At 42.2% G+C, this 23,640-nt stretch overlaps 1 protein-coding gene across 4 annotated transcripts in view; it reads left to right on the forward strand.

Moving 5' to 3' along the window:
- Positions 1-14,173: 14,173 nt before the first annotated feature.
- The window catches only part of RPN1 (ribophorin I), an 88,075-nt gene continuing 78,608 nt past the window's right edge, over positions 14,174-23,640 (forward strand). For 3 of the 4 annotated variants that reach the window (XR_004957069.1, XR_004957068.1, XM_036244779.1), the window contains exon 1: positions 14,174-14,473. Coding sequence is in view for 2 of the 4 variants with exons in the window: in XM_036244779.1 (XP_036100672.1) it covers positions 14,213-14,473 (261 nt within the window). In the remaining 2 variants the exon portion in view is untranslated. The remainder of the gene's footprint in view (positions 14,474-23,640) is intronic. The other variant, XM_036244780.1, reaches the window with a different exon arrangement.

Raw genomic sequence — 23,640 nt, forward strand, 5'->3', positions numbered from 1 at the left:
TTGCAAAACTTATATTTCCTTCCATCCCCGTTCTCCATCTTTTCATTTCGATTTCTTTTGTTAGATTTGGCAATCACTGCTACCAGTTTATTCTTTCTGGAGATATTCTATGCCTATACAAGCTCATATATATCTTTACTTATATAGGTCTTTAAAAAGAACAGTGGCATACGGGTAACATTTTTTTCTGCACTTTGCTTTCTTTCACTTAATACATCTTGGAGTATATAAACTGCTGCTTTGCTCAAGTTATTCTTAAGGGATGGACTCTCATTGATTTCACCTTGTTATTCTCTGTTTTCTTGAATAAAGATAGGAAAAAGTATTTTTGTGTACATGAGTTTGAAGGTAGAAGAATCCCCATTCCGCCTTTCTCTCTAAATCGCTGGGAGGGGAAACCCCTTAACTAGAAACAAAGGAGTATTATTCATCCCAAACAACGTGGGGAAGAGCCTGGGTGGGAAAAAACCTAGCTGCGGTCACCACCTTTCTGTTGGCAAGCTAAAGCTCAGCGTGAAAGCCTAGCCCCACCTTGTGGTGGGAGCAGGTTCGGCCAAGGGGCAGAGAACCTCCACGAGCACACGCGCTTCCATTTTCCCCTCTGCGTCGACGCCCGCCATCTTGTACTTCTTGGCACTGACTCTATTAAGACACCGGTTAACCCTGCGGCAGCCGTCTTTTACGAGAAGCCTGCGCTGCAGATCACCTTGTTTCCCAGAGGCGGGAAAGCGTCTCAGCGTTTCTTACCACCACAAAAGGAACAATCATCTTGTAGGACAAACCCCTTCATTTCCGGGATTGGCCTACTGACAAAAAAAGGGAGGTGCGAGCCAACATATGTGACTCTCTCGCCCTCTGGCGGCGGGGCCAGAGCAGCGACGACAGGTTTGACCTGTTGGAGGATTCTGCCTCTGGGTTGACTTGGGTAGGTTCTAGAAGTTGCCTGGGTCCAGGAGGTGGTGAACGTTTCGCTGGGGCGAGGCAAGGGTGGAATCTGAGCCTGCGCACTGAGCAAAAGAGATAGGGCGTGGCGGAAATCAGTTGTTTGTTAACGGTCTATGCGTAGCGTCTTTAACCTCTCTACCACGCGACGTGTCGCGTATTATTGTTATCACTTGCAGGTGAGAACACTGGCTCACCCTCCTTGCCCACTCTGCTAAACCCTGGCAGAGATGGGATTATAAATACCTCTGTCCCTATTTTCTGTAAAATCTGGAAGATTGTTGCAAGGATTGAGTTTTCATATTACAATGTCTGGTTGTTAATTATATTAATTTCTTCTCCAAAGAAGCCACATCACACAGCCTTATACCTGATCTGTGGCTGGTGATGGGTTGTCATGGTGATGGTGTTCTGGTACCACTTAGCTATCAGCTCTCTCAGCCAGGAACATGCCTGAGGTTGGGCAGTCCCTGAAAGGCAATTCTGGCACTTTCTCAGGAGTCTGGCATCTTGCCTCCGGTGGAGGATTGCTACCTATCAGAGTCTTCCTTCATAAGAAGGAGAGAGACTGAATTATTTTCTTGTATTTACACTTCCAAGATCCATAGCACCGATTTCTTAAGTAAGAAGTTGCAAATAAAGTGGTTTGAGGAATCCCGATAGCATTACCTGCTTAAAACCATCAATCAGGTCATCTTCAATTCATTTAGGATAGTTTCCTGTTTCTGTAAATTGGATACATTCCAGGTCTTCAAGTGACCTCTTCATTAAAATGCAAAATACCTTCTGTATCTGTTAGCAGTTTTCACATTGGTTAGCACCTCAACAGTGATGATACACTTAGTTAAGGGCAAATATGAGTCACAGAGATTTCATCATCATCACAATCCTGGGTGAGAAATCTAGTTCCTAAGGAAGATGCTGTTTCTGTCCTTGGGAAATACACAAAGCTTGTTAACCTAGGTGTACAAATGGTCAAATCCTATTTCCTTGTTGTGGGAGAAGTGAAACAAGGAAATGTATGTTTCTGTAGTCTAACATTGAAATGCTACAATATCATCCTTAAAGTTATGAATGACATTAGACAACACAAACCAAAACAAACAGGAAATTACGCCTTTTTACTTTTATCCACATAATGTATATAATTAATGCTCAATGATTTATGCAGTTGTCTTTTTTAAAAACTGATTTTAGCCCTGGCCAGTTTGGCTCGGGGTTAGAGCGTCGGCCTGCGGTCCAGAGAGACCTGGGTTCGGTTCCCGCTAGGAGCGTGTGCCTTGGTTGCAGTTTGTCCCAGGCCTTGGTTGGTCATGCCGGTGGCAGTCACTCAATGTGTCCCTTTCACGTCTATGTTTCTCTCTCTCTCTCTCTCCCTTCCACTCTATCTGAACAAAAAATGGAGGGATATCCTTGGGTGAGGATAAAACAAAACAAAACAACTGATTTTAGAGAGACAGGAAGAGGGGAAGGGAATGAGAGAGAGAAACATTGATGTATGAGAGAAACATCCATTAGTTGCCTCTTGTGTGCACCCCCACCAGGGATCAACGGGACTATTTTCCAACCAACTGAGCCATACCAGTCAGGGCTATGCAGATATCTTTTTTTTTGGTACATGCCCCTAGCGGAAGCCGAACCAAGGACTCTCTGGTCCGCAGGCTGATGCTCAACCACTGAGCCAAACGGGCCAGGGCAGTTATCTTTTAAATTAGATAGAAGGGGGGAAAAAGCTACAAAGAAAAAGTAGATTCATATTGTTTTTTGGATTTACCCAAGTAGTTACTTCTATTAGTGCTCTTTATTTTTTTATTTGTAATTGAGTTACTTTCTAAAATGAATTTTTCATTTTAGCCTGAAAAATTTCTTTTGCATTTCTTCTATTGCAGGTCTGCTAATAACAAATTCTCTCAGTTTTTATTTATCTGGGAAAGTCTTAATTTCTCTTTTATTTTTATTCTACTATTCTACTATTATTATGTTAATTGATTTTGGATGTTAAACCAACCTTGCATTCTTAGGAAAAAGCCCACTTGACCATTGTATAATTATTTTCATAGGTTCCTGGATTATATTTGCTAATACGTTGTTGGAAACATCTGCATACATATTTATAAAATATATTGGTCTGTAGTTTGCTTCTCTTTTCATGGCTTTCTCTGATTTTGGTATCATAAACTGGATGCATAAAATGAGTTGGGAAGTGTTTCTGTATCTTCTAGATATGATAAGAGTTTATGATAAATTGGTACTATTTCTTCTTTAATGTTTGGTAGAATATACAAGTGAAGTCATCTGCCCTTGGTCTTTTCATTATGGGTAGTTTTTTATTTTTATTTTTTTTGGTATGTGCCCCTAGTGGGAACTGAACCCAGGACTCTCTGGTCCGCAGGCCGATGCTCCAACTGCTGAGCCAAACCGGCCAGGGCATGGGTAGTTTTTTAAATTACTAATTCAATATCTTCACTTACTATAGGTCTCTTCAGATTATCTATTTCTTCTTGAGACAGTTTTGGTAGTTTGTATTTTCCTAGGGATTTATCCTTCTCATCTAGGTTATGTGTTTTATTAGCATACAAATGGCCACAGTATTCTTTCATAATCTTTAATTATTTCTGTAAGTTCAGTGGTAATGTCCTCTCTTTCATTTCTAATTCTAGGAGTTTGCATCTTCTATTTCTCTTATTTAGTCTAGCTGTAGATTTGTCAGTTTTGTTGATATTATAAAAACCCCCAGCTTTTGGTTTAATTGATTTTCTCTATGTGTTCCTATTTTATTAATTTATGCCCTAATCTTTAACATATTCTTCCCTCTGTTTGCTCTTGGTTTAATTTGTACTTTTACTAGTGTCCTATGTTTATTGATTTGAGATCTTTCTCTTAAAAAAATTTTTTTTTTATATTAGAGTGACACAGAAAGGGAGAGGAAGAGAGAGAGAAACATCTTGAACAAGAACATCAATTTGCTGCCTCCTGCTTGCCCCCCACTGGGGATCAGGCCCACAACCTGGGCATGTGCTCTGACCAGGAATTGAACAGGTGACCACTTGGTGCATGGGTTGAGTGCTCAACCCCTGAACCATGCCAGCTGGGCCTTCTTTCTCTTTTTAAAAAAAATTATATTTTGATTGATTTGTTAGAGAGAGAAGAAGGGAGAGGGAGAGAGAGATAGAAACATTGTTGAGAGAGAACATCCACTGGCTGCCTCCTGTATGCCCCTTATTGGGGATTGAGCCCACAACCAGGGCATGTGCCCTGACCTTACCAGGAATCAAGCCAGTAACTTCTTGGTACATGGGTTGACGCAAACCACTGAGTCACACTGGCTGGACTCTCCTTTTTTTTTCTTTATTGTTTTTTAGAGAGAGAGGAAGAGAGAAGGAGAGAGAGCTAGAAACATCAATGAGAGAGAACATCGATTGGCCACCTCCTACATATCCCACACTGGGAATTGGGCCCACAACCTGGGCATGTGCCCTGATTGGGAATTGAACTTGTGACCTCTTGATGCATGGGTTGACACTTAACCAATGACCTACACCAGCTGGGTTTGGGTGGACTCTCTTAATATAGAGATTTACAGTTATAAATTTTCATCTAAGTGTTGCTATAGCTGCATCCCATGAATACTGATATGTCTTCATTTTCATTCACCTGAAATAATTTTCTAATTTCTCAGAAATAGTTGATGTTCTTTTTTTTATTTGACCACTTTGAATATGTTATCTCACTGCTCTATGTCCTCCATTGTTTCTGTTAGGAAGTTAGCTGCTAATCTTGTTGGAGTTTCCTTGTAAGTAATGAGTCATTTTCTCTCAATGCTTTCAAGATTTTCTCTTTGACTTTCAGCATTTTTATATAATATATCTGTTTGTGGACTTCTTAACTTTTATTCGATGTGGATTTTGTTGAGCTTCCTGGATGTGCAGGTTATTTTATTTTATTTATTTATTTATTTATTTATTTATTTATTTATTTATTTATTATTTATTTATTTATTTTTAATCCTCACTCGAGGACATTTTTCCATTTTTTGTACAGATAGAGTGGGAGGGAGAGAGAGAGAGAGAGAGAGAGGGAGGGAGAGAGAGAGAAACATCGACGTGAAAGGGACACATCGAGTGGCTGCCACCCGCACGACCAACCAGGGCCGGGGACAAACTGCAACCGAAGTACGTGCCCTTAGCAGGAACCGAACCCGGGTCTCTCCGGACTGCAGGCTGACGCTCTAACCGCTGAGCAAAACCGGCCAGGGCAGGTTATTTTATTTTTTATTGATTGATTTTAGAGCGAGTGGAGAGGGAGAGAGATAGAAACATCAATTTGTTGTTCCACTCATTTATGTATTCATTGGTAGATTCTTTTTCAAATTTTTAAAAAAATTTATCTTTGTTGTTGAATGTATTACAGATGTCCTCCCTTCTTTCCCTCATTTACCCCCAATACTGCCCCCCTCCTGCCTTCCTCTCACTATTGCTTGTGTCCATTGGTTATGCATATATGCATAGAAGTTCTCCCTCACCTCCCTCTCCCCTTCCCTTTGAGGTTTATCACTCTAATAACCAATTTGTGCTTCTTAATTCCTTCATTTTTATACCCATCTCTCAGCCCCCTCCAATTTGGCAAGCAACAAAAAGTTCTCTGTATCTATGAGTCTATTTCTGCTCTGCTTGCCATTTTGTTTGTAGATTCAATTGTTGATAGATATGTTATTGCCATTTTATTATTCATATTTTTGTTCTTCTCCAAGAAGATCCTTCAACATTTTATATAATACTGGTTTTGTAGTGATGAACTCCTTTAGTTTATTCTTGTCTAGGAAACTCTTTATATGTCCATCAATTCTAGATGATAGCTTTGCAGTATAGAGTAATCTTGGTTGTAGGTTGTCTCTTTTCATTACTTTGAATATCTCTTGCCACTCCCGTCTGGCCTGCAAAGTTTCTGTTGAGAAATCAGCTGACAGTCTTATGGGAGCTCCTTTGTAGGTAACAAACTGCTTTTCTTTTGCTGCTTTTAAGATTATCTCTTTGTCTTGAACCTTTGACATTTTGATGATGATGTGCCTTGGTGTGGACCTCTTTGGGTTCATCTTGTTTGGAACTCTGCTTCCCGGACTTGTATGTCTGTTTCTTTCACCAGGTTAGGAAAGTTATCTGTCATTATTTTTTCAAATAGGTTTTCAATTTCTTGTTCTTTTTCTTCTCCATCTGGCACCTCCATGATGCGGATGTTGGTATGCTTGAAGTTGTCCCAGAGGCTTCTTACACTGTCCTCATTTTTTTGGAATCTTTTTTCATTTTGCTGTTCTGATTGGGGATTTTTGTTTTTGTTTTTCTTTGCTTCCTTATATTCCCAATTGATAGTTTGCTTCTTGGCTTCACCTACTCTACTATTGATTCGCTGTAAATTATTCTTTATTTCAGTTAGTGCATCCTTCATTTCTGACTGGTTCTTTTTTATGTTGTTGATGTTCTCACTAAGTTCCTTGGAATTCTCATTAAGTTCCTTGAAGTTCTCACTAAAATTTCTTGTAGGTGTCACTAAGTTCCTTGAACATTCTTATAACCAGTGTTTTGAACTCTGCATCTGATTGATTGCTTATCTTCATTTTGTTTAGTTATTTTTTGGAATTTTGTTCTGTTCTTTTATTTGAGACATATTTTTTTGTCTCCTCATTTCGGCTGCTTTCCTGTGTTTGTTTCTATGTACTAGGTAGAGTTGCTATGTCTCTTAGGCTTCATAGGGTGGTTATATTGTAGTAGGTGTCCTGTAGGATCCAGTGGCACAGTCTTCCTGATCACCCCAGCTGGGCCCTCAAGGTGCACTAGTGTGTACTGTACCCCTTTCTGCTGTAATTGAGTCTTGACAGCTGTTGGCATTTCAATGGCAGGAATTTACTCAGGCTGATCAGCTGCAAGGACTTGGCTATACCCACTGACCACTGGCCTCTGACTCTTTGGAGGATCATTGGTGTAGGGACCCAACACACAGAGCAAGATTTAACTTCAGCAGGGCTCTGGTACCCACTGAGTCCACTCCTTGAGTGTGTCACTTGTGGAGGTGGTTTGGTGGTGGTGCTTCCATGGGGTCTGAAGCTGTCCACTGGGTGTGCTGGCTCTGGGGCAAGGTTGGCCACTGTCTGTGTTCTCCCCAGGGCCACCTAGAATAAGCTACAAAGTGATCTGCATATGGCTGCTTCTTGTGCTTGGCTTGGAGGTGCCCAGGAAAAACCAAGCTGTGAACCAAGGCTGGCTACTTCTAGTGCCAGACCTGGGGCCACTTAATGACAGTTATGGGGCTCACTGAGACCAGATGCTGTTTGTTTGAGAGATTTTAGGAAAATTTGAAGCAGGATCCAAGACAGGCCAATCCTATGGCCAGAGCCTTTGGAGACTACTTGGGTGGGCCCGAAAGTTGGGTTAGGCAGGGCCTCAGGGAATTAGCAGGTCAGGGCAAACAGTGTGAATCAGGTTGCTAGAGTCCCAGATGTGGAGTCTCCTGCCCCAGGGAAGGACTCACCAAAGGAACAACGCCTCCCACAGCAAGTGTGTTCAGGAGAAAGCTGCCTCTTCAGCTCTTGCCCCAATGTCAAACAAATTAGTTCTTTGCCATATGTCTCTGGTGTCTTTCAAACTGCCTCCCCAATGCTGGAGCCCAGAAGGAGTGAGTCCAAGTATGTCTGCCTGCGGGCCCTTTAAGAGGAACTGCCTGGGACTCTAGAAGCCTCAGACTCCCTCAGCCTCAGTTCCCGCTGGTTTTTACAGCCAGAAGTTATTGGGACTTTTCTTTCAGGCACTGGAACCCTGATCTGGGAGCCTGGTGTGGGATGGGGACCCCTCACTCCTCAGGGAGGACCTTCACAGCCTAGGTGTCCCTCCTGATTTTTATCTGCCATACGTGGGTATGGGACCAGCCCGTCCACGCCTCCGCCCCTCCTGCCAGGCTTGATGTAGCTTCTTCTTTAATTTCATAGTTGTAGGACTTCCATTTAGCTCAATGTCAGGAGGTTCTGATTGGTGGTTGTTCTGTAGTTTAGTTGTAATTTTGATGTGGTTCTCTTTTTTAAATTTTAATCCTTACCTGAGGATATGCTTTTCTTGATTTTTAGAGAGAGAAAGAGAGAAGCCAAGAGAGAGAGGGAGAGAGAAACATCATTGTGAGAAAGATTTATTGATTGGATGCTCCTATATGTGTCTTGACCAGGAATCAAACGCTCAACCTTTTGATACATGGAATGATGCTCCAGCCAACTGAGCCACCTGACCAGGGGTCATTGATCGATTCTTTTCTTTTGCCTTTGATCAGGTTTTTATTCAAAATTAGCTGTTCAAGGTGATTTGACTTTTATGGAATAAACAAATTTAAGTTTATGCTGCAGGCTTCTTTTCTTTTGTAGTAGGTTTGTTTTCTGCAGGCTTATTCTCAGCTGCTGTTTTTTGGGGGGGAGCTGCAGCTCTCTTTCCCACCAAAAACAACTCCTCCTCCTCCTCCTCCTCCTCCTTCTTCTTCTTCTCTTTTTAAACAAATGTTTTTATTGATTTTTTTCAGAGAGAGAGAAAGGGAGAGAGAGAAACATGTGAGAGATGTGAGAGAGAAACATCCATCAGCCACCTCCTGCATAACCCCCACTGGGGATTGAGCCTGCAGTCTGGGCATGTGCTCCAATTGGAAATTGAACCAGGACCTCTCAGTCCATGGGACAACGCTCAATCTACTGAGCCACACTGGCCAGGCTCAAAAGCTTCTTCTGCTTTCTTCTTTCCTTTCTTCCCTAGGCTTCAGAATTTAGATTTAGTTATTTTTAATAACTTTTATCACTTTACTGATATTCTCTATTTGACGTGAACTTGTCACCATACATTCTTTTACTCTTTATTCTTGGTTTCCTTTAATTCTGTGAACATGTTAGTAATAGCAATTTGTAGATTTTTTTTTTTTCTGATAAATCCAACATCTGGTCAATCTCACAGGAAGTTTAGCTGCTTTTTCCCTTTTCTGGTTTATTTTTCACACTTTTTTTTTGCATGCCTAAGAATTTTTATTGGAAACTGGACATTTTAGGTAATATATTGTAGGAACTCTGGGTACGTTATTTTCTTTTTCACTCTACCTTTATGGCTTAATTGCTTGATTATTTATTGACTGGCTGAATTATATTTTTTCCAGATGTTTGCTTTTTTTTCAATTACAGTTGGCCTATAATATTATATTAGTTTCAGTGATTAGACATTATGTAACTTACTAAGTGATCATCCTAATGAATCTCATACCCACCTGACACCATAGTAGAATAATATTAGAATATTATTGACTATATTCCCTATGCTGTGTTTTACATTCCCATGACTATTCTGTAACTGCTGATTTGTACCTCTAAATCCTGTCACCATTTTTATCCTTCCCCACAACTTTCCTCCCATCTGGCAACTGTCAAAATGTTCTCTGTATTATGAGTCTGTTTCTGTTCTGTTTCTTCATTTGTTTTTATTTTTAGAGTCAATTGTTGATAGATATGTATTTATTGTCACTTTATTGTTCATATTATCTTTTTTTCTTTGTTTTCTGAAAGAAGACCCTTTAACATTTTATGCAATACTGGTTTGGTGGTGATGAAGTCCTTTAGCTTTTTTTTTTTTTTTGTCTGAGGAGCTCTTTATCTGTCTTCCTATTCTAAATGATACTTTGCTGAGTAGAGTAATCTTGGTTTTAAGTTGTTGCTTTTCATCACTTTGAATATTTCTTGCCACTCCCTTCTGGCCTGCAAAGTTTCTGTTGAGAAATCAGATGACAGTTTTGTGGGAGCTCCCTTGCAGGTAACCAACTGCTTTTAAGATTCTCTCTTTGTCTTTAACCTTTTGCATTTTAATTATGATGTGTCTTGGTGTGGGCCTTTTTGGGTCCATCTTATTTGAGATTCTCTGTGCTTCCTGTACTTGTATTTCTATTTCCTTCCTCAGGTAAGTGAATTATTCTTTCATTATCTTTTCAAATAGGTTTTTAATTTCTTGTTCTCTCTCTCTCTTCTCCTTTCAGCATTCCCATGATGTGAATGTTGGTACACTTGAAGTTGTCCTAGATGTACTTCACACTAACTTTATATTTTTGGATTCTTTTCCCTTTTTGCTGTTCTGATTGTTTTTTTTGTTTTGTTTTGTTTTTTTGCTTCCTTATATTCCAAATCATTGATTTGATTCTCAGACTCATCTACGCTACTGTTGATTCCCTGTAAATTATTCTTCATTTTAATTAGTGTAGCCTTCATTTCTGATTTTTTTTTTTATGGTTTCTGTGTCCTTTACATGCTGTTGAAGTTCTCACTAAATTCCATGAGCATCCTTATAATCATTGTTTCGAACTCTGTATCCGGTAATTTGCTTGCCTCCACTTCATTCAGTTTATTTTTTATTTTTTCCCTGGAGATTTCTCCTGTTTTTTTTCATTTGGGACCTGTTTCTTTGTACATTTTGGCTGCTTCCCTACATTTGTTTCTATTTGGTAGAGCCAGTACATCTCCTAGGCTTGGTAAAGTGGCCTTGTATAGTAGGTGTCCTGTAGGGCCCTGTGGCACAGCCTCCTCAATCACCTGAGCTGGGCATTCTAGGTACGCCCCTGTGTGGATTGTGTGCACTGTCCTGTTGTAGTTGAACCTTGATTGCTGTTGGTATCACTGGGAGGGATTGACCTCCAGGCCAGTCAGCTGTGAGGTCTGGCTGCAACTATAGTGGAGGAGTGGCTGTGCAGGAATCGAACCTACAGAGCAGGACTTGTTTCTGTGGGGCTTTGGTGCTCACTGAATCTGGCCCTTGAGTGTGTCTCTTGTGGAGGTGGTAGGGTTGAAATCCACTGTGGCCTTCAGCTGTCTACCAGGAGTAGTTACTCTGGGGCCTCTCAGGAGGTACAAAGTCAGCCACTGCCAGTGCCCTGCCTGGGGCCACCTGGCATGAGCTTCAGAGCAATCTTCAGATGGCTATTACTTGTGTTTGGTTCGAGGTGCTCAGGAGAGGCCAAGCTGTGAACCAAGGAGGGCTGCCACTACTGCTGGGTCTGAGGCCACTTAGCAAGAGGTAAGGGGTGCACAGAGGCTAGATGCTGCTTGCTTGAGAGATTTTAGGAAAGTCAAAATTATGAGGCAAGATAGGTCAGTTGTATTAAAAAGTTACTGGAAACAGCTTGGATAGCCCAGCAAGTTGGATAGGGTGGAGTCTCAGGGAATCACCAGGTCAGGGCAAAAGAACAATGGCCTCTGCCAGCACTTTTGTCTGTCAGAAAAGTTCTCCCCCAGCTCTCTCCCTGATAATGCCAAACAAGTCAATTCCCCTTCCTGTGTCCTTGGATCCTTTCAACCTGCTGCCACAGCACTGGAGCTCAGAGGGAGTGAGTCTGAGTAAGTTCATGCATTAGCCTTTTAAGAGAAACTGTCTGGCACTCTAGTGGCCCTCTGTCTCACTCAGCCACAATTCCTGCTGGTTTTTATAGCCAGAAGTTCTGGGGACTTCTCTTCCTGGCACTAGAACCCTGGGCCATGGCATCTGTCTGGGACTAGGACCCCCTCGCTCCTCAGTGGGGACCTCTGCAGCCAAGGTATTCCTACTGATTTTAAACCACCACTCATGGGTGTGGGACCAGACCATTCTGTGTCTCAGCCCCTCCTACCAGTCTCAATGTGGTGTCTTAAATCCCTATTTGTAGGACTTTCATTGAGCTATATTTCAGGTGGTTCTGAATGGTGGTTGTTCTGTGGTTTAGTTGTATTTTTGATGTGGTTGTGGGAGGATTGGAGTACCATGTTTACCTATGCTGCCATCTTGACCAGAAGTCCACTGTCTGAATTTTTTAGTGAAGTCCATTTTCTCTCTTACAATGTTAAAGCCTCTGGTGTTGCAGGGAGGTACAGCTCTGGGTTTATCCAGTTACTTCGGAATGACAGTGATTTTGGTAAGGGCTCTCTTCATCTTTTTCTTGACAATACCATGTTGTTAAACTTTGCTAATTGCATGTGATTGCTAAATTGTTTTCAACAGTGCTCTGAGGTGTAAATTGCCCTACAAACTAACCCAATCAAATATGGCTCATTTAAAGGACTAGCTTGTGAATTCATTATTTGGCATTTGTTCCAACCCTAGGAGGGCTCCTCCAAGCTGTATTCCCTGTTCTCTCCTGAAAACTGCTGGCCTACACTTTTGCCTTTCATCACAACCTCCATTGTTTTTGAAGGTGCCCTTAGGCTTGTACTTCTCCATACTCTGTTTCCAATCAAGTTATTTCCTTTGGAAAGAGATTAAGAGCTGTTTTACTGACTGCTTCTCTGCCCAGGCAAATCTCTGAGCCAGGGAAAGGGACAATAGAAAATTTCTCTCTGAATCACACCCTCCCTTTAAGAGTGTCAGTCGATGGATGAGAGGTGGGAGAAATAACTAAAATTCATCTTGTCTTACCTCTCCTGGAATGGAACCACTGCCTCATGAACTGAGGCAAGGGTGATCAGGGTTCCAGTCTTGAGAGAGAGAGTGAGACTGAGGGAGAGAGAGAGAGAAAAACATCATTGTGAGAGAGACACATTGATTGGTTGCCTCTCACATGAGTCCGGGACCAGGGGCCGGGTTTCAAACCTTCCCTTGACCAGGAATTTAACCTGTAACCCAGAGTACATGGGCTGAGGCTCTAACCACTGAACAATACCAGCCTGGGAAGTTTATTGATTTTAGAGAGAAGGGAAAGGAGAGAGAGAGAAATATTCATGGGAGAGAGAAACATCAATCAGTTGCCTCCTGTATACTCCCTGACTGGGGATGAAACCTGCAACCTAGTTATGTGCCCTGATGAGAATTAAATTTGCAACCTTTATTTTTTTAAAAAAATATGTTTTTATTGATTTTTTTAGAGCGAGAGTGAGGAAGGGAGAGATAGAAACATTCATGTAACAGAGATATATAGATCAGATGCCTCCTGCACACCCCCTACTGGGGATGGAGCCTGCAACCTAGGCATGTGCCCTGACCAGGAATTGAACTGGGACCTCTGTCCATGGGAGGATGCTCAATCCACTGAGCCACACCAGGCACGCGAAATTTACAATCTTTTTGTGTACAGGATGAAGCTCCAACCAACCAAGCCACCCAGCTAGGGCTATGTATTGTATTTTAATTATGATAATGTATCTGTTCTGACCTTGTTGATAGGAAATCCAGTTTCTAGTCCCAGTTCTGCTCTTAAACAATTGTGTGACTTTGAATAAGTTACCCTTTCTGGACCTGTATTTCATATTTGGGAAATAAGGGTTCGATTGGGATCCTTAATGTTTCTTTTTGTCTGTGAAAACGTGGGATTTTTATTCAATTGCCTGGGGCCATGGAAAGAGCTCCATTTTGGAGTCAGTCCAGGTTTCCAAACAACCTGACATTTACTGGCTTGGATGCATGAGTTTGCTCACCCATCAAAGGGGGTAATAATGTTTATAATGAAAAACTCTTTTATTCATTCAATAATTGTTTATTGACCACCTATGTACTACATGCTGGGATTGTGGGATGAACAATCCTGCCTGCTCTCAGAGAGCCTACCTATTACTTGCTTATTGTAACAAATTACCACAAATTTAGTGACTTAACACGAATTTATTATGTCTACAGTTCTCAAGCACAGAAGTCTGAAATGGGTCTCACTGGATAAAGTCAAGGTGTTTTTGGTTTGCCTGATGTTTCTTATGGTTGTACTGAGGTTATACATTTTCAGCAATTCTGTGGCATACCTCAGAAGTGAGGTGCCCTTCTGGGTGTATCACACAGTGGCTATAGATAACACTATGTCTTATAATTGGCGATATTAACCCAGATCACTTTGTTAATGGGGTGCCTGCCAGGATTCGCCAATGTAAACTTAATATTTTCCCCTTTGTAATTACTACATATTTTACGGTAAATCCTTGAGACTGCAGAGGTCCTGTTTCTGCTTAAACTTTTGCGTAGGCTTTTACTTTCTCCCAGTTGTGCTAAATTTTACTGTTTCAAAGAGCAGAAAGGGCAGGGTTATTGGAGGGAGAGACTGGTAAGAGAGAACCGATTGGCAGGAACTAGTTCCAGTAGGAATTAGATAAATGAAGGGCTGTGCAATCAGGCGCCGGCGGGCCGCCCGTTGCCCTGGAGACGGGGTCCTTCATCCCCAGTGCCGCCACCTTGTGGCGCCAGCCTGAGCCCAATGAGCGGCTGCGCGGTGGCCGGAGGCGGGGCGGTGGCGCTCGCGCGGCCTGCGATTCAGCTTGGTCCCTGTCATGGAGGTCCTGACCTCACGCCTCCTTCTGCTCCTTTTTTTCTGGGCCTGGGCCCCAGCGCCAGGCAGTTCCTCTCCCGATGCACCGCTATTGGTCAATGAGGACGTGAAGCGCACGGTGGACCTGAGCAGCCACCTGGCCAAGGTGACAGTCGAGGTGGTCCTGGCGCACTCAGGCGGCAGCTCCACGTCCCGCGCCTCCTCCTTCCTTCTGGCCTTGGAGCCGGAGCTCGAGGCCCGGCTGGCACACCTTGGCGTGCAGGTGAGTGGGGCGGGCATTCGTTGCTCCAAGCGTCTGTCCTTAGACCCCAAGCCTCTCTTAGCCTCTGAAGAAAAGTAGAGGCCCAGGCGTTGGGGCGTTAGCCCCTCGGCTCTGGACACGTCACCATAAGCTTGCTATGGCGCGGGCCGCACCTCTCCGTTGAGCGAGCCTATCCTGGGCGGCTGTTGCGGCTGGGTGCTGGTGACCCTGGGCCGAATGATCCTCTTCGCCCAGTAAAACTAAGATAATAGCCCCAGCGAAGGACTTATGAGGTTGCTAGTGTGCACCAAACTTTCTCTTCATTTCTCATGACTTAACTCAGTAGCCTGACTGGAGGACGAATACACGAGTTAAAATTTAATTACTTTAATTCAGTATCTGGCCCTTTGTATGTGCTTCTTTCTGGACTTCATCTAATGAAATGTAATAGGGGTAGGTTCCATGTTTAAGTTTGTAATCTTTTGAAACCGTTATTGGTATAATACACTTCCTAAGGTTGTTCATGAACACTTTTTAAAACTTTTTTCTACTTTAAGTTAGTTTAAAAAAAAACCATGCAAGTAATATAAGCCCTTTTAAACTGTATAGAAAGGTAAAGTCCAGTTCTCTACCTTCCCCCTTCTTACTCTCATTCACACTTCAGTTCATAAAGTTGCTTTGTGTACATCCAGGTATTTCACTGAACACTTTTACAACTCTTAAGGAAAGAATATGTTAGCTTTGGGAATATGCATCTACAGAGCTTTGCTCTTTTTTGAAGTCCTCACCCGAGGATGTGTGAATATGTTCATTGATTTTGGAGAGAGAGCGAAACATCAGTGTGAGAAACACCAATTGGTTACCTCCTGTACGTGTACTGATGTGGGGGTAACCTGACCAGGGACCAAATTCGAAACCTAGGTATATGCCCTTATTGGGAATCGAACCCATGACCTTGCTGTGTGCTGGAGCATGCTCCAACCACTGAGCCATACCAGCCAGGGCCAGAGCTTTGCTTTTTATTGCTATTTTCATTAGACAACATCCATTAAGTGATTACCCAATTACTAAGAGAAGAATAGTCATTATAGTGTCATATTTCTCCTAATCACACCTTACTTTCTGACTGAATCTGGAACTATAAAGCTGAGTTTATAGGGTTTATACTTCTCAGATGAATTCTATTCACATCTTGTCCATAATGAGCCTTTGCTCAGTTCTACCCAGATTTGTGGAAAGATGCATTAATACTTCATTTAAATTTGTGCTGCCACCTTTGAATGTTTTGAATATTAAATCCAACTCTTTTATAAAAGCTAGTCCCAAGGTCATGGCAGAAGGTAACTAATCCTGCCATCATGCTGGAGAGTGCTTACAAACTGGGTTACTGTACTGATTTTTTATTGAGAGTCTACTTTTTGTCAGGTATAATGATAGTTGTTTTAAGTACCTTCTCATTTAATCCTCATAATCCTTTGAGGTGTAGGTTTTTACTTTAGGTGAAGAGTCTGTAGTCTGGAAGGCTAAATTGTTTAATGCTCTATGTGAGGTTTTAGAGTGGTGAGTGAGTCAGGGCTTAAGCTAGGTTAGGTTCAAATTTTGTGTGTGTGCTTTACTGCCCCACATCGCCTCTTGTGGCCTAGATGGCTGTGAGATAGGGTTGTGTTGGGGAATAAGACCTGCATTTGCATCACCAGATATATTCAAAATTATTTGTTAATTTTATAGTCAAAGAGACAGAACAGTTAAATGGATATATATGCTCCTTTATACCCCTCCCAGTGGCATACATAACTGGATTAAACACTTAACTGTTTCTACCAATTGACTTGGAGGCTTTATTGAGAGAGGTTGCCAGAAACTTTTTTTGTAGCCACACTTACTGGAGGAAAAAAGGAACCTATTCTTGTGTTATGGTTGCAGACCCAGTTTGCAAGCTTCTGAATTTGGATTTCAACCTCAACTGAAACAGAGTTGAGATGCCTGGGAAAATTTTAAAGCCAAATTCAGCAGCCACTGCTTAGTTCTCATTCTAAAAAAAGAAAAGTAAATATTTTCAGTGGATTACCTTCAACCGTACATGTAGAATTTTAGGAACTGGTAGAAGGGACCATAGTGATTTTTGACAAGGAGCCAGTGGTTCCTCCTACTCCTTCTCATCTTTTCTGTTTGTTTGTTTGTCTATAAGTAATGGAAGTTTATGTCCCCCCCCCCCCCTTTTTGTGATAGATGAGTTGAAATGTGAAATGAAGAGTAGAGATGCAAATTAAGTCTAATTCCATAACCTAGATGAGTGATCATATAGATTAAGACATTAGCATTATGTATAGAGAGAGGAAAATATGAGATATAATAGACTAACAGGCAATAGAATCTATAGTATTTGATGACATGTTGAATGTAAGTAGTGGTGTATAAGGAAAAATGAAGTCCCTAGTTCTAGTGGCTGGGTAATATCATCATGTTAAAAGGATTATGAGCCTCCAAGCTGGAAACAAAATATACTGATTAAATATATATGTAAAAAAATACACTAGAGCCTGGCCAGTGTGGCTCAGTGGTTGAGCATCGACCCATGCACCAAGAGGTTACTGGTTTGATTCCCGGTCAGGACACATCCCAGGTTGTGGGCCAAATCCCTGATGAGGGGCATGCAGGAGGTGGCCAGTCCATGTTCTCTCTCATTGAGGTTTCTCTCTCTCTCCTTTCCTCTCTCTCTAAAGTCAATTAAGAAAAAATTTTCTAAAAAAGAAGTTTAAAAAGCTAGTGGCTAGAAAGGGGAGACACTGAATTAGAGACAGGGTGCCACTTATTTTCTTGGCCCATTGAAACCTCCTGGATGTGTGAATTGAGAATTTCAGAACTTCTTTAGGAGTGAGGGATACTGCCAAAGGAGTCAGTATTTACAAGGTTTTTTCTATAGTACCTATATACATCAATCTTTCTTTGCATGTTATATGTATTTATACACAACAGATCTGGATGCCTTTTTACCAGCTTGGTGTCCTCTAATATTCTTTAGAGTGGCGTTTATGTACTTATTAAAATATATATATATATATTTATTTTCTTTTTAAACTTACCTGTATTGTTGAATGTATTACAGATATCCCTCCTTTTTTTCCCCCCATTGGCACCCTCCTCCCCACTCCTGCTCCCCTCCTGCCTTCCCTACACTATAGTCTGAGTCCATTGGTTATGCATATATGCATGTAAGTTCTTTGGTTTATCTTCCTCCCTGCCCCCCTTCCCTTTGAGGTTCGTCAGTCTAACAACCAATTTGTACTTCTTAATCCCTTCACCTTTTTTGCCCAATCCCAATCTCCTCCCATCTGGCAACCAACAAAAAGTTCTCTGTATCTATGAGTCTGTTTCGTTCTGCTTGTTCATTTGGTTTGTAGATTCAATTGTTGATAGATATGTATTTGTTGCCATTTTATTGTTCATATTTTTGTTCTTCAAGAAGACCTGTCAGCATTTCATATAATACTGGTTTGGGGGTGATGACTCCTTTTGCTCTTTCTTGTCTGGAAACTCTTTATATGGTCATCGATTCTAAATGATAGTTTTGCAGTAAAGAGTAATCTTGGTTGTAGGTCCTTGTGTTTCACCACTTTAAATATTTCTTACCACTCCCTTCTGGCCTGCAAAATTTCTTTTGAGAAATTGGCTCATAGTCTTATAGGAGCTCTTTTTGTAGGTAACTAACTGCTTTTCTCTTGGTGCTTTTAAGATTCTCTCTTTGTATTTAACCTTTGGCATTTTGATGATGATGTGTCTTGGTGTGGACCTCTTTGGGTTCATCTTGTTTGGGACTCTCTGTGCTTTCTGGACTTTGTATGTCTGTTTCCTTCACCAAGTTAGGGAAATTTTCTGTCATTATTTTTTCAAATAGGTTTTCAATTTCTTGCTCTCTCTTTTCTCCATTGGCACCCCATGATGCAAATGTTCGCACACTTGAAGTTGTCCCAGAAGCTTCTTATACAATCCTCATTTATTAAAATTCTATTTTTTTTCAATTTTTATTTATTTTTGTTACAGATGTTTCTCCTTCCCCCCCAAGACTCCCCTGCTCCCCATCCTGTCCTCCCCACCCCCGTAGCATTGTTGTAAAAATTCTTTTTTCTTTTTGCTGTTCTGATTGGGTGTGTTTTTCTTCCTTATATTCCAAATCGATGGTTTGCTTCTTGGCTTCACCTACACTACTATTGATTCCCTGTAAATTATTTTAGTTAATACATCCTTCATTTCTGACTGGTCCTTTTTTGAACTCTTGAGGTCCTCACTAAGTTCCTTGAAGTTCTCACTAAGTTCCTTGAAATTCTCATTAAGTTCCTTGAGTATAACCAGTGTTTTGAACTCTGCATCAGTTAGATTGCTTATTTTCATTTTGTTCAGTACTTTTCCTGGAGTTTTGTTGTGTTCTTTCATTTGGGACATGTTTCTTTGTCTCCTCATTTTGGCTGCCTCCCTGTGTTTGTTTCAGGTACTCACTGAATCCACTCCTTGAGTGTGTCGCTTGTGGAGGTGGTTGGGTGGTGGTGCTTCCATGGGGTCTGAAGCTGTCCACTTAGTGTGCTAGCTCTGGGCTAAGGTCAGCCACTGCCTGTGTTTTACCCAGTGCCACTAGGAATAAGCTACAAAGCAATGTAGCTGACTGTTTTCTTGTGCTGGGCTCGGAGGTGCCCAGGCAAACTGTGAATCAAAACTGGCTGCTTCTAGTGCCATGCCTGGGGCTGCTTAGTGAGAGGTATGGGGCTCACTGAGGCCAGATGCTATTGGAGAGAATTTAGAAAAATCTGAAGCAAGAGCCAAGACAGGCCAATCCTATGGTAAAGCGCCTGGAAATAGCTTGGGTGGGCCAGAAAGTTGGGTTGGGCAGGGCCTCAGGGAATCACCAGGGCAAGTTGGTGGAGTCCTAAATATGGTGCCCATCTGCCTGCCCCATTAGGAAGGGTCTCACCAAAGGAACAATGGCCTCTGCCAGCACGTCTGTCCTGGAGAAAGCTGCCTCTCCAGCTCTCACCACAATACCATACAAGTCAGTTCTTCCAGTGCGTTTCTGTTGCCTTTCAGGCTGTCTCCTCCATCTGAAGGAAGTGAGCTCAGGTAAGTATGTGTCTGGGCCCTTTAAGAGGAGCTGCCTGGGACTCCAGAAACTCCAGCCTCCTTCAGCCTCAGTTCCTGCTGGTTTTTACAGCCAGAAGTTATGGGAACTTTTCTTCTTGCCACTGGAACCCTGAGCTGGAGGGCCTGGTATGGGATAGGGACCCCTCACTCCTCAGGGAGGACTTTCATAGCTGAGGTCTTCCTCCTGATTTTTATCTGCCACAAGTGGGAATGGGACCAGCCCATCCAGGACTCCGCCCCTCCTACCATTCTTAATGTGGCTTCTTTTATTTTGTAGTTGTAGGACTTCCATTCAGTTCGATTTCAGGCAGTTCTCAATGATGGTTTTCTGTAGTTTAGTTGTAATTTTGATGTGGTTGTGGGAGGAGGTGTGTACTGCCTTTACCTGTGCCACCATCTTTTTTTTTTTTATCCTCATTTGAGGACATTTTTCCATTTTTTGTTCAGATAGAGTGGGAGGGAGAAAGAGAGAGAGAGAAACATCGACGTGAAAGAGACACATCGAGTGGTTGCCACCCGCACAACCCAACCAGAGCCGGGGACAAACTGCAACCAAGGTACGCGCCGTTTGCGGGAACCAAACCCCGGTCTCTCTGGACCGCAGGCCGACGCTCTAACCGCTGAGCTAAACCGGCCAGGGCTATGCCACCATCTTTTAAAAAATTTTTTTTTTCTTTATTGATTTTATAGAGAAAGGAAGGGAGAGGGAGAGAGAGATAGAAACATCAATGAGAGAGAATATCCATTGGCTGCCTCCTATATGCCCCTCTCCCCCCCCCACTGGGGATCAGGCCCACAACCTGGGCATGTGCCCTGACTGGGAATCGAACCAGTGACCTCTTGGTGCATGGGTCGATGCTCAAGCACTAAGCCCTACCGGCTGGGCCTACGCTGCCATGTTGACTGGAAGTCCCCTAAAATATATTTTTATTGATTTTTTTAAAGATAGAGGAAAAGAGAAGGAGAGAGATAGAAATAATGATGTGAGGGAGAACCATCCATTGGCTGCCTCCTGCATGCCCCCTACTGGGGATAGAGCCCAAAACCTGGGCATGTGCTCTGACTGGGAGTCAAACTAGTGACATCTTGGTGTGTTGGTCAATGCTCAACCTCTGAGCCATACCGACCAGGCAAGAGTGGCAGTTATTTATTAATATCTTAAGTATGATTCATCGGTGGATACCCCAAAACATTTAAAATTTCAAGGCATTTGTCCACTGTTTGTTGGATTTGGGTTGAATTTGTATTTTTCAGTCCTGAAAATTAGCAAGAACTTTTAGCACTGGAACTTAACGAGCATTTACTGCTGTCTGAAGACGTCTTTAGACAGAAAAAAAAGAAAATCAACAGTTGACTTTAATATGTTCTTATTTCTTTTTTTTTCTTTATTGATTTTAGAGAGAAAGGAAGGGAGAGGGAAAGAGAGAGAGAAATATCGATGAGAGAGAACATTGATTCACTGTCTCCTGCATGCCCCCCACTGGGGATTGGGCCCACAACCTGGGCACGTGACCTGACTGGGAGTTGAACTGGTGACCTCTTGTTGCATGGGTCGACACTCAACCACTGAGCCACACCGGCTGGGCTGTTCTTATTTTTTTTTTTTAACTTTTTAAGTCCTCACCTGAAGACATGCTTTTTATTTTATTTTATTGAATTTGAGAGAGAGAGAGAGAGAGAAAGGTTGATCTGTTGCCTCCTGTACTTGCGCTGACTGGGGATCGAACCCAAAACCTTGGTATATGCCCTGACTGGAAATTGAACCCACAACTTTTTGGTGTATGGGACGATGAACTAACCTTAGCCTGTTGGCCAGGACAGTATGTTCTTATTTCTTTTTTAAATTGATTTTAGAGAGAGGGAATGGAGAAGGAGATAAATAGAAAGAGAATAAAACATCGATTTGCTGTTCTGTTTATTTATGCATTTATTGGTTGATTCTTGTATGTGCCCTGACCAGATTAAACTCGCCACCTTGATGTATTGCAATAATGCTTTAATCAACCTAGCTACCAGCTAGGGCAGTAAGTTCTTACTTCAAAGAGGCAGTTGACTTCTTGTGCACCATTTATTAATGAACCTATATTGCCATCTGAAAGTCTTCACTTTTGTAATTCACATTATTATTTTTGGTTATCCTCTTGTTAGCAGTGGAAAATGGCACCGGGTGTTAGACCTTGGTTTAACAATCTCAATTCTTGAGTCTGGCTAAGAGAAGAATGCAGAGCCAAGATTCAAATTATAAGTGAAAGTTTATTTAGAGGTAGAATAAATGAACTGTAGAAGAAATGGGCTCAGTAAACAAGTTACAGCAAAAGAAGGGCCCTTGGAGCTTAGGAGAGAGAGGGAATAGGAGGAGAGAGGGGGGGGAGAGAGGGAGGGAGGGAGGGAGGGAGGGAGAGAGAGAGACAGAGATACAGAGATACAGAGATACAGATACATATGTACCTTGAGAGATGAACCTTGAGAGCAACTTGAGAAAAGTGAGGGGGAGGAGAGTTTTGGGTACATTGGGGGTTGGGCAGAAGTGCGCCCTGGGAAAAGAAGGGTGTGTGTGGGGGGAGACATAATATCCTCCATAGACAAAGCCTCCACAAGTTTAGTTTTTACAGTTCTGGAGGATAGAAGTCTGAGATCAGGGTGCTAGCATGGTCAGGTTCTGGTGAGAACTCTTTCCTGGCTTGTGACGGCAGTATTTTCCTTACATGATGGAGAGGACAAGAGAGCTCTCTGGGGTCTCTTTTATAAGGGGGCTAATCCCATTGACAAGGGCTCCACTCTCATGACCTAATCACCTCCCCAAAGGCCCCACCTCCTAATACTATTGAATTGGGGGATTAGGATTTCACCATATGAATAGGGGGCAAGGACGCATTCTGTCTATAACAACCACCATACCATTAATATGTCATGACCAAATGAACAGTAATATATAATCTTATCTAATAAACACATATGCACCAATGGTCCCAAAAATGTCTTTTATAGTTTGTTTGGTTCCTCATCTCCTTACTACCAAGGGCCCATCTTATATTTTTCTTCTCATATGGAAGCTATATTTGAAATATTTTGTCTCTTTAATCTTTTATTTATTTATCCTCACCTGAGGATTTTTTTTTATTGAAATTTAGATAGAATGAGAGGGAGGGAGGGAGAGAGACAGAACCGTCTATGTGAGACAGACACATCATTTGGCTGCTTCCCACAAGACCCCAGCCAGGGCCTGGGATAAAACCTGCAACTTAGGCATGTGCCCTTGACCTGGAATAAAACCCATGACCCTTAGGTCCAAAGACTGACACTTTTTTTCTCAATTAAAAAGTTTCTTTTTCTTTATTGATTGTTAGAGAAGAAGAGAGGGAGAGAGAGCTAGAAACATCGATGAGAGAGAACATCAGTTGGCCGCCTCCCGCATGCCCCACACTGGGGATTTGACCCATGACCTTGGCATGTGCTTTGACAGAGAATCTAGCCAGCAACCTCTTGGTGAATAGGTCGATGCTCAACCACTGAGCAACACTGGCCGGGTTTTTCTCAATTTTTATTAATTTATTTTCGTTGTAGATGTTTCTCCTTTATCCCCCCTAGACACCCTCCTCCCCATCCGGCCCCCCAATCTCCCCTGCATTGTTGTCTATGTCCATTGGTTATGCATACATGTATATAAATTCTTTGGTTTATCTCATTCATTTCTCCTGCCCCCCTCCTCTGAGGTTTGTCAGTCTGAACTGTACTCTTTTCTATGTCTCCGATCTATTTTGTTCATCAGCTTATTTTGTTCATTATATTCCACAAATAGGTGAGAACATGTGATATTTGTGTTTCTCTGATTGGCTTATTTTACTTAGTGTAATGCTTTCCAGGTCCTTCCATGTCCTCTCAAAGGATAAGAGAGCTCTCTTTCTTTTTGTTTTTTCCTTTTTTTATCCGACATTTTTGCATTTATCTTCCGATAGAGTGGGAAGGAGAGAAGGAGGAAGAGAGGGAGAGAAACATCGATGTGAGAGAGACACATCGACTGGTTGCCACCCACACAACCCCAACCTGGGCCAGGGACA

The sequence above is a fragment of the Molossus molossus genome, unplaced genomic scaffold (assembly GCF_014108415.1).
Source record: "Molossus molossus isolate mMolMol1 unplaced genomic scaffold, mMolMol1.p scaffold_m16_p_6, whole genome shotgun sequence".
Lineage (NCBI taxonomy): Eukaryota > Metazoa > Chordata > Mammalia > Chiroptera > Molossidae > Molossus > Molossus molossus.